The sequence below is a fragment of the Onychostoma macrolepis genome, chromosome 06, assembly GCF_012432095.1.
Source record: "Onychostoma macrolepis isolate SWU-2019 chromosome 06, ASM1243209v1, whole genome shotgun sequence".
Taxonomy (NCBI): Eukaryota; Metazoa; Chordata; class Actinopteri; order Cypriniformes; family Cyprinidae; genus Onychostoma; species Onychostoma macrolepis.
In genome coordinates, this window is record NC_081160.1 from 6,143,083 (window position 1) to 6,159,012 (window position 15,930).

At 35.4% G+C, this 15,930-nt stretch overlaps 1 protein-coding gene across 1 annotated transcript in view; it reads right to left on the reverse strand.

Annotated features, from left to right (window-relative positions):
• The window catches only part of hs6st3a (heparan sulfate 6-O-sulfotransferase 3a), a 30,353-nt gene extending 15,657 nt beyond the window's left edge, over positions 1–14,696 (reverse strand). Inside the window, exon 1 of the mRNA XM_058777754.1 lies at positions 13,410–14,696. Coding sequence (XP_058633737.1) covers positions 13,410–13,945 — 536 coding nt within the window. The 5' untranslated portion in view covers positions 13,946–14,696. The remainder of the gene's footprint in view (positions 1–13,409) is intronic.
• Positions 14,697–15,930: the final 1,234 nt, after the last annotated feature.

The following is a 15,930-nucleotide window of genomic DNA, read 5'->3' on the forward strand; positions in this document are numbered from 1 at the left end:
TCTAAAGTATATAATGCTGTCTGCTATCAAGTCAGCATGACTCTAATTGGCTGCTCAACAACTTCTGTAGGTGAACAGACGACAGGCTGGCATTACGTTTGATTTACAATGCTGCAATTAACAATCACTATCTTGTCTCCATGCTGTTTTGTGGAAAATGAAAATGATTAGCTGTGCAGTGGAAACTGATCTTGGGTTTTCATAATGGAAATGCATTTGATATATGATGGTTTTGTCAAAGGATGCAGCAGACAACTGTAATTACATGAAAACCAATTATTAACAGCATGATGACACAGAGAATGAATCTAGAAATGAACACCAGTTGTGACTTGATGAATACACGTTGATACACATTCATATTAATTAATGGCAACAAAAACATACATTCTTATACTTTGGAAAGAGAATCTCTTTATGTTTCTAAATTTTAGCAACTAACTGACTGTGATATTCTTAACAAGCCACAGAAAACACTCCAAACTATTTATTTGTAAATTTCTAATAAATGATTAACTGCAGTCTTATCCAATTATTATTTTGTTTAGATTTCAGAGTACAAAAAGCCTGCAAACAGAAGTGACACAGACACACACTAACATGCAGAACAACAGCTCTGCCATTTTTCTCTGACTTTCTTACTAGTTGCTTCTTCAGTCGCAGTTTAAAACTAATCTGAAACAGGCCAAAAGGCAATAAAACTGCCAGGAATCAGGGCTAAACAAAATTGAGCCTGTAGCTCCAACAACGCAATGAAGGAAGGCAGAGGTGGAGAAATCTACCGCCAAAGCAACAACAACAGATTTGTCATTTGCTGTGAGTTCACCGACTACATGAACTGCTCCTGAAAACTGAGTATTTCCACCTTCACACAGATCTGATAGTCCTGAAAAGCTGATGGCACGAGAATTCATAATATGGAAATTCTCAGGAAACTGTCATTTGTTTCCCTACGAATTATTACTCGCATATTAGCAGTATCTGTCAACTGACATTCAAAGTAAATATAGACATTTACAATATAATAAAAGATTTCTATTTAGAATAAATGCTCAATATTGATTATAGTGAATGTTTCGAGAGCAACATATGAGCATAAGAATGATTTCTAAAAGATCATGTGACACTGAAGACCGGAGTAATGATGCAGAAAATTCAGCTTTGCATCACAGGAGTAAATTACACTTTCAAATATATTCAAATACAAAACTTTAAGTTAAGTTATCTAAATAACACGTTATAGTTTCCAGTTTGTTTGTTTGTTTTTAACTGTATTTCTGATTAAATAAATGCAGTCATGGTGAGCATTAGAAATGTCTTTCAAAAAAATGTACCCACCCTTTTTGAATGGTAGTGTGAATAAAAAATATATATATTTGGCTTATACTGAGATTGAAATATAATTAAATATCACATATTATATTTCTGACAGAAATTTATCTTGCACGGTCTACATCCCTGTGCTATCTGTTCAATCCTGTTATGCAGAGACACTACACCTAATACTAGTTAAAGAATTGTTAGCCATGTTTGCATTGATCCACAACCCTGTAACTTTCAACCCAGAAGCATTTTAGTCATAACAGCACTGACAAAAACAGGCACATCATCCAGTCTATGATGATTACACCTCCAGTCTGAAATGGGAAAGAAATATCATTTCTTTAAATTTAAGTAGTATACTTTAAAATTAAAAAAAAAAAAAAAAAAATTCCAGAATCTTTCAGGAGCAAACAGCATCATTTACTTAGAATGACCTAATAACACTGTGATGTGGCCCATTATCTTTCTTGTTTACAGTGAATATGCATGCTTTATATATTTAGTTGCAGTTTTATGATTGGCTGTTTGGCTATTTGTGTTAAAGGAATAGTTCACAAATGAAAATTTGCTGAAAATGTACTCACACTCAGGCTATCCAAGATGTAGATGAGTTTGGAGAAATTTGGCATTACATTACATCATTACATTTAGCATTGGATCTACTGCAGTGAATGGGTGCCGTCAGAATGAGAGTCCAAAAGCTGATAAAAACATCACAATAATCCTCAAGTAATCCACACCTCTCCAGTCCATCAATTAACATCCTGTGAAATGAAAAGCTGTGTGTGTGTTTGTAAGAAACAAATACATCATTAAGATGTTTTATGTTCAAACAGTCCTTTATCCATAATATTGCTTTCTCCAATGAAAAAGTTGTCTGGTCTGAATCAGGAGAGAAATATACGATTTACAAGCAAAAACAGTCCAAAACATTTCTAAACAAATATGTGTGTGGATTTTAAAGTACAACAGGGGATGGACTTTTTCACTTTTCAAGCGTTATTATGGATCATGGAGTCAGTTTAAAATTAAATTACGGTTTCAAATTAAAATGCCTTAATGATGGATTTGTTTGTTTTCATTTCACAAGATGTTAATTGATGGACTGGAGTGGTGTGGTTTAATATTGTGATGTTTTTATCAGCTGTTTGGACTCTCATTCTGACGGCACCCATTCACTGCAGAGGATCCACTGGTGAGCAAGTGATGTAATGTTCAGTTTCTCCAAATCTGTTCTGATGAAGAAACAAATTCATCTACATCTTTGATGACCTGAGGGAAACTCATCTACATCTTTGATTTTTTTTTGGTGAACTACTCCTTTAACAAGCAGCTCAGTCTCATAAAGTGGCCCCTGAGTTAATATGGTACAATTGTGTTCGCTACAGAAGCAGGTGAAAGCAGGGATAATTGCTGCCATTCCTCCTACTATATGTGTCAAACATATTTTGATAATGAGCAGTTGATGAGGGAACATAAGAAACTGCAGAAGAAAAGTGTGCCTACACACATACTAAAATAAGAGGACAAAAGAGAAGATAAGGGTAGCTCTCGTTCACTCATTTAGCTCATTTGTGCAACAAAAGGCTTTGATGGAAGGAGGTTTGCTTTGATCTGTTATCATTACATGTGAGCCTCAGACAAGACATACCGCTGTGATCCCCCGCGTGCATGGGAGAAAAAGCGTCTATTCACTGCTAATGTGTGCTCCTGTGTGTTTGTGAAATATCTGCATGTGTCAGCATTTTAACCACAGAGGTACTCATTTTCTCTCATGGGTCCTCAACAGCTAACAGGTTTCCTACAAGAGAATAAGTAACGAATAAAAATAGTTTGTTCAAAGAAATTTGCAAATAGTATGGAAGCCTGTTTCTACTATGAATAAAAAATAAATAAGGTAATTGCGACCTTTTTATCTCACAATTCTGACTTTTTTTTTGGTTCCTTGCCGCTGTCGCCTCTGGCTTGCTCAGTTGGGGACACTTCATTTCTAGCGATTATCGTCGATTTGATTGCACAGATACTATTTAAACTAAACTGAGCTAGACAATGACATCTCTGAATTCAATAATGAAATGCCTTTAACTGAAAATTGAGTGTTTAATCTTATCATTATACATTACTGACACTCTGTCCTCCAATTTGAAACTGTTAAGTGCTTTGACACAATATGTATTGTTAAAAGCGCTATATAAATAAAGGTGACTTGACTTGACTTTATATCTCACAATTCTGAGAATATAATCTTGTAATTGTTAGTTACAAAATCCAATTCTGAGGAAAAAAGACTTTTCTTACAATTATAAGTTTATACTGTATATCACAATTTTAACTTTTTTCTTGCAATTATGAGTTTACATCTTAAAATTCAGACTTTTTTCTCAGAAATGCATGCTATAAAGACAGAAATTGCGTTATATAATCTCGCAATTCTGACTTTTTTTCTCGCAATTGCGAGTTTATATCTAGCACTTCTGATAATATAATCTCGCAATTGCAAGTTAAAGTCCAATTCTGAGGAAAAAATACTATTTTCTTACAGTTGTGAGGTTATACTGATCACAATTCACAATTCAAAATTATTTCTTGCAGTTGCGAATTTACATTGCGAATTCTGACTTCTTTCTCAGAATTGCGTTATATAAACTCACAATTCTAACTTTTGTCTCGCAACTGCGAATTTACATCTCACAATTCTGACTTTTTTCTCGCAATTGCGAATTTACTTTAAGACTTTTTTCTTGCAATTACCCGTTTAATTTTTCTCCGAGTTTTGAGATATAATCTCATAACTGCGAGTTTATATATGTCCGATTCTTGTATTTTCTTACAAATTGTGAATTTATGTATCACAATTCTGTCTTTATAACTTACAATTACAAGTTTATATCTCGCAGTTCTAAGAAAAAAATCAGAATTGCGAGTTTATATCTTGCAGTTGCAAGAAAAAAAGTCAGAATTGTGAGATAAAAAGTCGTAATTACCTGTTTTATTTTCATTCAGTAGTGGAAACAAGCTTCCATTGTGCAAAGCCCAAGCAAAATGAGTAAATGTCTGATTCATCCCCTCGATGCTAGCATTAGTTCAGTCCTATATATTGTGCAAATCACTGCTGAAGTTTACACTTGTCTTTAGTGAAGTAAATAACTGTCTGGATGAATTATTCTGGCTCAGGTATTGTCGTGAGACTCTGAGCTGTACTGAAGTGCTTGTCACACTGTGACAGATGAAATGCTCATGCTCAGTGCCACCAGGGCCCCAAAGTAAACAGACTGTGCTCGAATTTAAATTTCCACTCAGACGTTTGACACTTCACGCTTTCATGACCTTGTTTGGTTTAATAATGTCTTGCTTATTTATGTACTTGTGTTTTGAAACGGTTATCACTGCAGGACTTCGGCATTCGCTCACGAGGGAGCTGTCACAATCAAAACACAAGTGCTCACACAAGAGTGCTCAAATGTGAAATTATTCAGGTACAAATATATGAAAGCAAGGTACAGCGATTAAAGGGATCAATCATTCAACTGTCTGGTTAGTTTGAACAACAAAACAACATTGACTTTTAAGTGGTCATATCAAAATTTCTTTAAATTAATTGATTCATATTTATTACTCCCCCTGAGTATTTATTTATTTACAGTATATCCAGCATTTAAAAGTGTGGGTCACTAATATTTAATGTTTTTAAAAGTATTCTTTTATTCTCACCAAGGCTGCATTTATTTGATCAAAAATAAAGTAAAATCAGTAATACTGTGAAATATTATTACAATTTAAAATAACTGTTTTTAATTTGAACATATTTTAAAATGTAATTTATTGCTGTGATTCAAAGCTACATTTTCAGCATCATTACTCCAGTAATCAGTGTCACATGATCCTTCAGAAATCATTCTAATATGCAAATTTGCTGCATTATGATGATTTACAGTATATAATGATTTCATCATATAATTCTTCATATAATAATAATTATTATTTTATTTTTTATTTTTTCAAATTTAGAGAGTGGAAGACATTTTAAGTTTTAAAGTACATAGACAAAGGAAATTATATGATATCTTTAACAAGCCGATCAGTGCAAGTTTGCATCAACTTAACCATCCTTAAAGGGGTCAAAATTCACTTTACAAGTTGTTTGAACATAAATGTGTGTTTGAAGTGTGTGTACACATTCATCCTGTAATGATAAAAGTCCACCCAGTGGTTTTTGTAAAATCCCTATTTTAAAATCCCCTTTCTCAAATCAGACTGTTCTGAGATTCCTGTCAGAATGATGTAGTTCTGCACAGGCCCCTCCCACGATAGTTGATTGACAAGGCCGTCTTACCTTAGATCCGCCCCCCTGAGTGAGCTGAGAGCTGTCCACCATTGTGTCGACTCTGGTGCAGGGGAAGACAAGAACATGTCCGATTAAGCGATTGAGGCGTTTTGTTGTTGGATGTAATAATGACCATAGCAGTCGTCAGTTACTCCCGACGTCTGAGCCGCTGAAGTTACTTCCATTTTGAAGTGAATGCACCGATCCCCGATCTGCCTAAATGCGTCTATGTTCACGCGAATCATTCGTAATCCAGCCTCACCTACAGAAGAAGTGAGTATAAGGGGTTTTTATGAATCTTTGCAAATCGCCTTTCCTAATAATCTGCTAGTTAGCCAGTTTCGCAGCTGAAGTTTACAGTCTGCTCCTCACTCCACAGAAGAGAGGGGCGGGGTCAGCAGAGCTCATTAGCATTTAAAGCAACATGGACTAGAATGGCTTACTGAAAACAGAGCTGATTTTGACATGGTAAAAAAAGGTGTTTTTTACACTACCATTGAGAAATTTTAACCACAGTATGTTATAGACTTTTCATTAAGACCATAAAGAATCATATCAACTTGTGGAAAATGGGCATCCGATGACCCCTTTAATGTTTTTTTAGACAGAAACACTATGCTGATCCACATGCACAACATACAACTGCGGCAAACTACAAAACATGTATTCTCACACAATCAGGTTCTCTCTGTCTCCTCCCTCACACTCTCCGTCTGTCTCCTGTCCACCTACACACATAGAAAACCATGTCTTTCTGTCTCTCTGATAAAGAGGTCTGCAAAGGAAGTGATTTCTCATGGCTGATGCCAACTGGTTGGCACTGGATTACCGACTGACACTCAACTATAAAAGCTGCACAAAGATGCTGACACTCTCACTGCTGCCCAGTTTGATCTGTGATACTATTAGAAAAACAAGCCTGAGCCAAAGCTTCACTCAGAGATTCCTTCTCCATCTGGCACTGACACAAGGAACTAGACGGCAAATCATAACCTTCATATGCACACAATGAACAGTACCTATGTATTGTGTGCTTTATTTGATAATATATCATAGATCATATCACTGATATTATTGATTCACTAAAATAATTTTGGCCTAAACCATGACTCAATAATGTTTTTATGTAATGGCCAAAAACCAATATATAGCCTATATTAACATTTGATATTAAAAAAAAAAAATTATCAATTGATTTAAATGCTACAAATGCTAAAATTCATTTTGAAATTTGTTAAAGATTATATTTAACAGTGTTATTAAATTATTAGCATTTTTAAAGATGAATTTTAAGTGAGTGTTTAAATAATCCATATATAAAAACTGGAAAAATGAGCATGCACAATTGTATATCCAATACTAGAGAACATATATCAATAATCCTATTATAGAAATTAAATATCTAATATCGTCCAATAAACAATATGATACAGATATATTGTTCATACCTAATATGATAAGGAAGTGATCATAAAATTATTGAAATAAATAATTTTCTTTGTCAAGTGGGAAGAATATATAAAAAGCAGATGCAAACATATTCAGAGTAAAAATAAATTTAAAAAAATCTTAATTGTTGGTTGTTAAAAAACCATAAATTTACTTTTGGAGCAAAATTACATATGATTAGTTATTGTAATAAATTATAATTTTATTTTTATTACCACATTCACAAATATTTTTTTCACAATACAATTTGCTGTCATTTTAATATTAAAAATTAGAAAACACTATTTGTCAATTTACTCGTGGGACTAAACAACGTAATATAAGGGTTTTTTAAAAATTCAATTTTTAATGAATTAAAGTATTATTTTTCTTACCACATGCAACATTGCATAATAAAGATTTATTTTTAAATGCTTATTTAATAAATTAATGTTTTATTTTTCATACCCCATTTGCAAATAGCAGTTTCTTGTTTTAAGAATAAATCTTCTTGTAATTTAAATATTAAAAACTAGAAAACACTACTTGCTGATGGGAGGATACATAAATTGAATTCAAGATAACTTTTTGTGAAAACTAGCATAACCTTGCTTCTCAGGTAAATTTATCTTGTTTTAAAGACATTCAAATATTTTTACCGTAAAATTAGACAAATGCTGATTAATAAAGTGATTTTTTTGTACTGTGGCAGAAAGGCATTTTTTTAGTTAAAAACAGGCCACTACTTTAAGCAAAACTAGCCAGCTGTGTGTGTAAAAGAAAGTGAGAGAGACCTATAGGCTCAGAGACTAGCTAGTACACACATATCAGTTTCACTGCAGCCCGTACAGTGTGCCTCACTGCTGATCCCAGACCAGAGCGTAGTCTATTCTTGGAAGACGCTGGAAACCCCAGGGGATGCAAGACTGGAAATGGAGTAAAAGGAGAATTTAACAAAGGCAGCGACAGTGTGTGTGTGTGTGTGTGTGTGTGAGACAGAAAGAGAGCAAACCTGTGCAGTGTGTTCATGCATAAATCTGCTCCTGACTTTGCATAAGGACTCTGAAACTAGAAAGCATTTAAGAGCTCTAGCACCAAACCCCAAAGGCTCTTGGACCAGATTCAACACACCTCTGGCATCAAGCACTATGTGCTGCACTCTCTGCATATCTCTCTGCATCGGCTCTTAAGTTGATTGGTGGCCACATCACAGTGTGTCTCAAAGTTTATAATATATGATCCGTCCTGAAGTGTTTAAAGGTACGCTGAGCCACTGGGCCAGCGTTATTTTATTGCCACATGTGATAGAGGCACAATCATTCACACTGGTCTGATGATATTTGTGTCCGGTCATTGAAATAAAATAGATCATAAATTCCCAGCTCTGTTTTCGCATAATGAAAAGGCTCTTTTTCCCTTGACATTTTGTGAATGATTATGACTATAGCTGAATCAAAGTGAGATCTCTGTACTATGTGAATTATTCTTGCTAGACAGCAATGTTTGTGCAATATGGTGCAGCTCTACAATCTTACTGTACATAAACAACGTTTTTTTTTTTTTTCCTGTTTATATACCACTGCTCAAAAGTTGTGGTAACATTTTTGTTAATTTTAAAGAAATTAATTACTTTTATTCAGTAAGTAGTTTATTCAAATTATCAAAGAATTCTGAAAAAAATTCACCATTTCCATATAAACATTAAGCAGTTTCTTGAGCAGCAAATCAGCATATTAGAATGATTTCTGAAGGATCATGTGGCACTGAAGACTGGAGTAATGATGCTGAAAATTCAGCTAAATTACATTTGAAATATATATTAAAATAGAAAACAGTATTTTAAATTGTAATAATATATCACAACACAGTTTGTATCTTACATCAATTTTTTTTGCTCTCACCAGTAATTAAAAAATTTAAAAAGTTATTGCAATTTTGATGGCAATTATGACTGTTTTCTCTGAATTGTGAGCTAAACAGTCATAATAACCTTTTTTATTTTATTTTTTATTTTTATCCAAAGTCTTCATATATATCTCATAAGAAATGCTGAGAGAAGCATCTGAGACAAAGTTTGATACTTAAAGGAAACACAACTGAGAACTGATTGACATAAATGTGCTTTTCACACTTGCACAATAACATTTTCTGCTGGATAAAGCTGGAAAAAAATGTTAAGTATTACACATTGATGTGGTTGCATACTGAAAAGGAAAAACCGTGTGCTGGTGCCAGTGATGGGTATCATCAGCCTGATTTTCATTAAAAAAAACTCCATGCTCTGAATTCTCAAGGAGTGAAAGGGCATGACATAAAAAACACATTAAGAATAAACCCACGGGAGCTGATGGCAGCGATCCCCAGGGCAGTGGGAGGACACACAACTGGTATTAAGACAGAGACTTTTGCATAAATCTGGATGGTAATCTCTCACTCAGATGATGAGATTGCTGCTCTCGCTTGCACTAATCTTCCTGAAGGAATCCGAAGATTACAAGCATCTCAAGAATACCTTGCTGGAAGCGACTGATGCCTCTCTGATTAGTTTCTGACGGCAACAGGGGCTTAAACTCAAGTTTGATATGTAGAATGGGATTTATCTACACAAATGGATGGGAGGGGGTGGAGAGAGAGAGAGATGGTGGCATACATTCACTTAAAATAAACAGGCCAACCCTGTATTTGCTTCTTATAACTTAAAAGGATACTTCAGCCAAAAATAATTACATAATAAACTCACCATCATGTTGTTCAAAATCTGACCTCCTTTGTTCTGTGTAATACAAAAGAAGATATTTTAAGAATGTTTAAACAGCCTTTACCCAATGAAAGTCAATGGGGTCCAAACATCACTGACTTTCATTATATGGCCATCTTCTTTTGTGTTCCACAAGAAAGAAATTCTATACTAGAGCTATATTATCTGCCAGTGTTTTCAGCGTCTCAGAGCGGATCTTTGAATTTGGGTCACTTTAACATGCATCAAAATAAGCGTTTGATGGTTCTGCATTTGCAAATGAAAAAATTAAGACCATAAATTAAGCCATACATATTAGTATTGTGATTGTAATGTAAAATAAAATTAATATTATATATGTTTTTTAATTATTTTTTATTTTACTGTTTACATTTTAAATTATGTTTTACTGTGTTAATTTTAAATTATTATTTATAATTATTATTATTACTATTATTATCATTGTTATTATTATTATTAATTTTATTATCACTTATTTTATAGCCATATTGATCGTATTGATATTCACAACTGATAATCACAAAAATTTGTCCAAATTGTGCAGCAACAAACAAGCATTGCGAACATGGAATTTTTTTAAATCACATTTTAAATCACAATTTTTATCAGAAAAATTTTAATACATATATATTGGAAGTCAATGGGAAACTGTTTGGTTACCAATATTTTTCAGAGTATTTTTTGTGTTCCACAGAATAAAGAAATACATAATAGTTACATAGGAACAATAGGAACAACATAAGGATGAGTAATTGATGACAGAGTTTTTATTTTTGGGGTGGACTATCATTTTAAGTTCCCTTTCTTTGTTGCATTCTGGTCAAAGCTCTCATTGTGGTTTTCCCACTTCTTCCTTATGGATACTCAGGGAGTCGTAAATAAATAATAAATAAATAACACAAATTGACAATGCAGCAAGCCTTCTAAATACCCTAGAAGCAGCTAGATTAATGAGAGACACACCGACAGAACACGCTTCTATTGTGAGAATGCCAAGCAGTCTATATAAAAGATTGTTATTCTATCGCTGCACATAGGACATGCTGCACTCCTTCATGCATTGCTAATGTAATGCCTGTAGTGCTCCATTTCCAAACATGCCTGATGCCTTATGCTGCCTTATGCATACATACACAAGTGCTTATCTCACACACACACACACTCATCATAGGTCATCTTTTCTCCAGTGCACACATGAACACGTTTTCCACAGTCCTGCATCTTTACTTACAACACAATATCTCAAATGCCAAAGCAATAATACATGATTATAGGGGACGTGCACTGCAGAAGCACTCTTCTTGACAAAGTACCCAATAAAAGCTATTAATGTGTCTTAAGTTGGATCTCAGAGCTATCTCTCTTGGTCTATCACATCTCGTTTTTGCCTTTATCTGCTTGAATGCTGGAGTGCCTGCTTGACGAGGCATCGCGAACGAACGGAGGATTTAGAAGATGAGAGATTCGGCGTGTGTATATGCGGGGAGGGGATTAATATCCTGAATCGTGGCAGCAGATGGGATTTTTTTTTTCACTATTGTCTGCCATAGACCTCTCAATGTAACACGATCGTGTAAATGAAACCACATCCATTGTTGCATGCGGAAAAGTGAGAAGCTGCGGTGCAATACATACAGTGCTCCACTGCGTTCTGCACCTTGCGTTGTAACATTTATGCATGCACGTTTCTTTACACTCTTGAAATAAAGTTTCCAAAAAAATAAAAAATCCTTTCTCTACTATAAAGAACCTATTAAGCAATGGAAAGGTTCCATGGATGTTAAAGGTTCTTCATGGAACCTCAGATGGCAATAAAAAAACTTTATTTTTGGAGTGTGTAATACCAACCGTATTTGAAGCAGCAGCAGTGTAGCAGCAGTTTTTCCATCACACTTTTACTATTTTGTCAAACTAATGAACAATATGACATTCAATCAGCTCAAACCTAACAAAAAGCTGTTTTTCTGTTGTCTTAGCAATTTTAACACATCTTAACAGGGTGCATACAGCCGATAATACAGTAGTTTGGCTATTCTTGCCCATAATAACATTATAATGATAGAGTGTACAAGCCCTGTGCAGTGGATCAACACCTCTGACTCAGTCAGCTGAGAGTATCGATTTATGTTCTGTGTTAAAGAGGAGGATCATAAACATGCTTGAAGAAGCTCTGCAAGGCTGGCTGAGATGGGGAGGGTAATGAGAAGGAATATTCATGTGGCTGCAAACGCATGTTACAAGAGGTGTGTGTTTTATAGCACGAATAGGCCTGGTAAGATAAAAGTTTTAAACAGACAGTTCACCCAAATTCATCAAACCTGTCTGACTTTCTTGCTTCTGTGGAACACAAAAGAAGATATTTCAAAGAATGTTGGGGTCTAAATGATATTGGACCACTGACTTGCATCGTGTCTCAAAATATCTTCTTTAATAAAGCAAATGGCAACAGAATTTTCATTTTTGGGTGGACTGTCTCTTTAAATCTTATTGGAGTAAAATCATACAGTAGACATTCCATTCCTTTTTAGCTTAGTTTGACATAAGCAGTTGTGCAACATATTTACAGCTGTCTAAAGCTGTCTCACACTCAGTCATACACATATTTAAAACTGCATGACTCAGAATGGCCCTCAGCGGGGAGCTGATATTCACAGATGTGAATAATTTTTAGACACACACAATGAAGAATCCATACTCATGACACTAGCAAAAATATTGCAAAGCACTGACAGAAAATAAAGATATATAATTTGTTGCCAGCACATATAGCTTCCAAGCTATGCTGATGCATATATAATAAATGGTAACAACTTACATTTTTCATAGGTTTTACAGATCAGCTACAGCAACTCGTAAAACTTTCTATGCAACGTTGTTGTAACACAGGGAGAGCTGCAACACTATCAGTTTAACCAAGCAGAAATAAGCTCCAAAAGTGGGTTTTTGCAGTGAACCATTCTGGGTTCCCCAAAGAACCTTTCAGTGAACATTCTTAAAAGAAGCATTATTGCTCTTAATGTGAATAACATTTGATTACTCTAAAGAATCTTTTTCCTCTATAAAGAGCCTTTTGTCCAGTGAATAGGTTCCATGGATGTTGAAGGTTCTTCATGGAACCAAAGATGCCAATAAAGAAGGTATGAGTGTATGAGGTGAAATCACCATCATGTATGGCCACCACTCTTCTGAAGTGAAAGATCTCGGTACATCAACTGTATAATGATCATTTTAAACTAGTAAATTCCAACCTACCACAATACAGTAAATCCAGTTTTTAATTGGTGTTACACCTCAAAGTTGTAACGCCTACTTCACGTTACTTAACACTGTTTAGGAATATAAGAAGTAGGTTTTAAAACTACTTTAACAAACAAGTGAATGTTTTATCAAAGTTTGAAACGCATGAAGCAAAAAAGGAGTTACAGATGTTGAAACCAGTGTTGCACCTCACACGTTCTCCCCTACGTGAGCTTTTGATTTTTTACATTATATAATGGTTTTACATGTATTATTTAGTATTTCAAGCCTCACCAAATTAACTATGGATCACTTTCATTAGGAGCCACACACACTTACCGCCTGTTCAATGGCGCGTCTTTCTTTTGCTTTTTATTCATCACAGCAGGGACGCAGTTCGTGAGCTCGGTCCAGTCCGCGTGCAAACCGCAACTCCATCCCGTGGAGAAGCGCGAGAAGAGCCACGACTCCGCTTTACCGGGCCGGTGACACGTGCATTTCTTCTGTCCTGAGCGGCAGTCGCACGGTCGCTCCAGGTGGATGTTGCGCACCAGGTGCCTCCCGAACGTCGTTCCTCCGGTCTTCTGGATGTGGAGGAACACAATCACGTCGTTCCCCTTGATTTCGAAATCCACGTGGCGATAGAGGTCCTCGCGCGTGAAGTTGTATTTAGACGGGAATCTGAACGGAGCGTCCTCGTCCGGATCCGGAGACTCTCTCTTGACGTCCGCTGGATATTTGGAGAACGGAAAACTCTCTCCGTTACCAAACCGACAAGACGTGCTCCCCGCTGGACAGATGTACTGATAACCGATCATGACAAATAAAACGGTCAAAACAGGAACTAAAAGGAGTTTGTTGGATTTATCATCCATTGCAAAGACAATGAACCGGATGATCACGCCATTGGTGATGCTGTAGCCGCTGATAGAGTCCTCCAGGTGCTGTCCACGGATGATGCTCGCAGACGAACGCGCCTTCAGTTAGATCATAGTTACATAAAGGTCAGTTGGACCGTCAAATCGTGGACAGAAAGGAAAAACAAGCCTTGCGTTTCCACATTGAACTAAACTTGGAAATGACGCTTTACAACCGGCTTCATAAACTGTCAGATAAAACGTAGCACGTTTCTGAACATCCATTTGCAGTGCAGATCGTCTCAGTGTTTAATGTAAATTTTAGCTTTCCTCGTCCGATAGATTGTAACGTGAGATCCGGACCCATTGTAAAATACATCCAGAGATCCGCTCCGTCGCGCCAGGCTTCAGCGCTGATTGCTCCGCTTTGTGATGCAGGTTTCCGAGATGAGCTTCAAGAAGTTGAGTTCCTGTTACAACTTGCTCATCGTGTGAGGAGAGAGAGAGAGAGAGAGAGAGAGAGATGCCTCTAGCAGTCATTGGGTGCGATGAGAGCTTGTTATTAAGATGGGTATGTCTTGCAGGGAGAATGGTGATCCTTATGACTTCTTATAGGCTATTAAAGAAACATTGACATAATCTTCACATACTTGTCTGTTATAGTTGGAAATTACAGTGGCCGAGAGAGCTCAACGCGCTGCAACTTCAGAAAACACATGCAAATAGAAAAAGCACCAGCAAATCAAGAAAACAACTTTATCAATTTGAGAACACATGCACCCGCTACAAATGGTCACACAAAGATTTTTATTTGCAGTGCGTTTCTTTATGAAGTTGTTTTCTTAATTTGCAGGTGAAAATAATTATTAGCCCTAAACTGTATAAATATCCAATACAGATTTGGTAGTACAATAGAAAACATGGACAGTAAAATTTGGTGCATTCATTTATTCTGACAATGAATTGACTTGTGCAAACCAATTGCAAACTGAGTAAGATTTTTTAAATCAGAGAAGTGGGAAGCTGCAATAGAATATATGGAAAAGTTTCATTTTAATGATATTTTAGGTAGAATTACCTACATTTTTTTATTTATTTTTTTTATTTAACCTTTATTTTACCAGGAAATACTCCCATTGAGATTCAGAATCTCTTTTTCAAGGGAGTCCTGGGCAAGACAGCAGAATAATAGTTCCATATTAAATATATATACATATGTTCAGTGAAAACAACAACAACATTTAACAGAAAAAGACAATTGGCAATTCAACATCATCTCAACATAATTACCAGCATCGCTCAGTAACAGCACATGTGCATTTAGTACTCAGATAGTCCTTTATCCTAATTTTAAACTGTTTCATTGTTGGTAAATAGTCCAATTTTAGCTGATTCTGCAATTTATACTAAGATAAAGGTGCAAAAACATTAAAAGCACTTTCACCAAAGACAGTTCTCATTCGTGGAATGTCATACATGATTTGCCCATATGATCGAAGACTACATTTCCTGGTTGAGAGTCAGAAGAGAACATAGATAAGGAGGCAGTTTGTACAGTATGGCCTTAAAAAGAAAAATATACCACTATTCCAGCCTGCGATTGTGCAACGATAGCCAGCCAACACTCTCATACAAGCTACAATTATGAGTACGAAAACTAGAATTATTTACAAATCTTAATGCTGCATGATATACTGAATCCAGCATTTTCAACAAAGATTGATTTGCATGCATGTATAAAATATCACCATAATCCAGCATTGACAGAAATGTTGCTTGTATAAGTGTTTTTCTCGCACTAAAAGAGAAACAGCCTTTGTATATAGGCTACATATTTTAAGTTGACTTAATGAGTATATATTTTAACCTTTATGTAAGCATATGTTGGCCAAAAATACTCAATCTATAGTAGCTACTAGCCCTGTCTTGCTTGTTAAAGAGAAAAAAAAAGTTTTCCACTTTGTGTCCTACTTTACCAGAAAAAAAAAAGAAAGTCCAGAGTA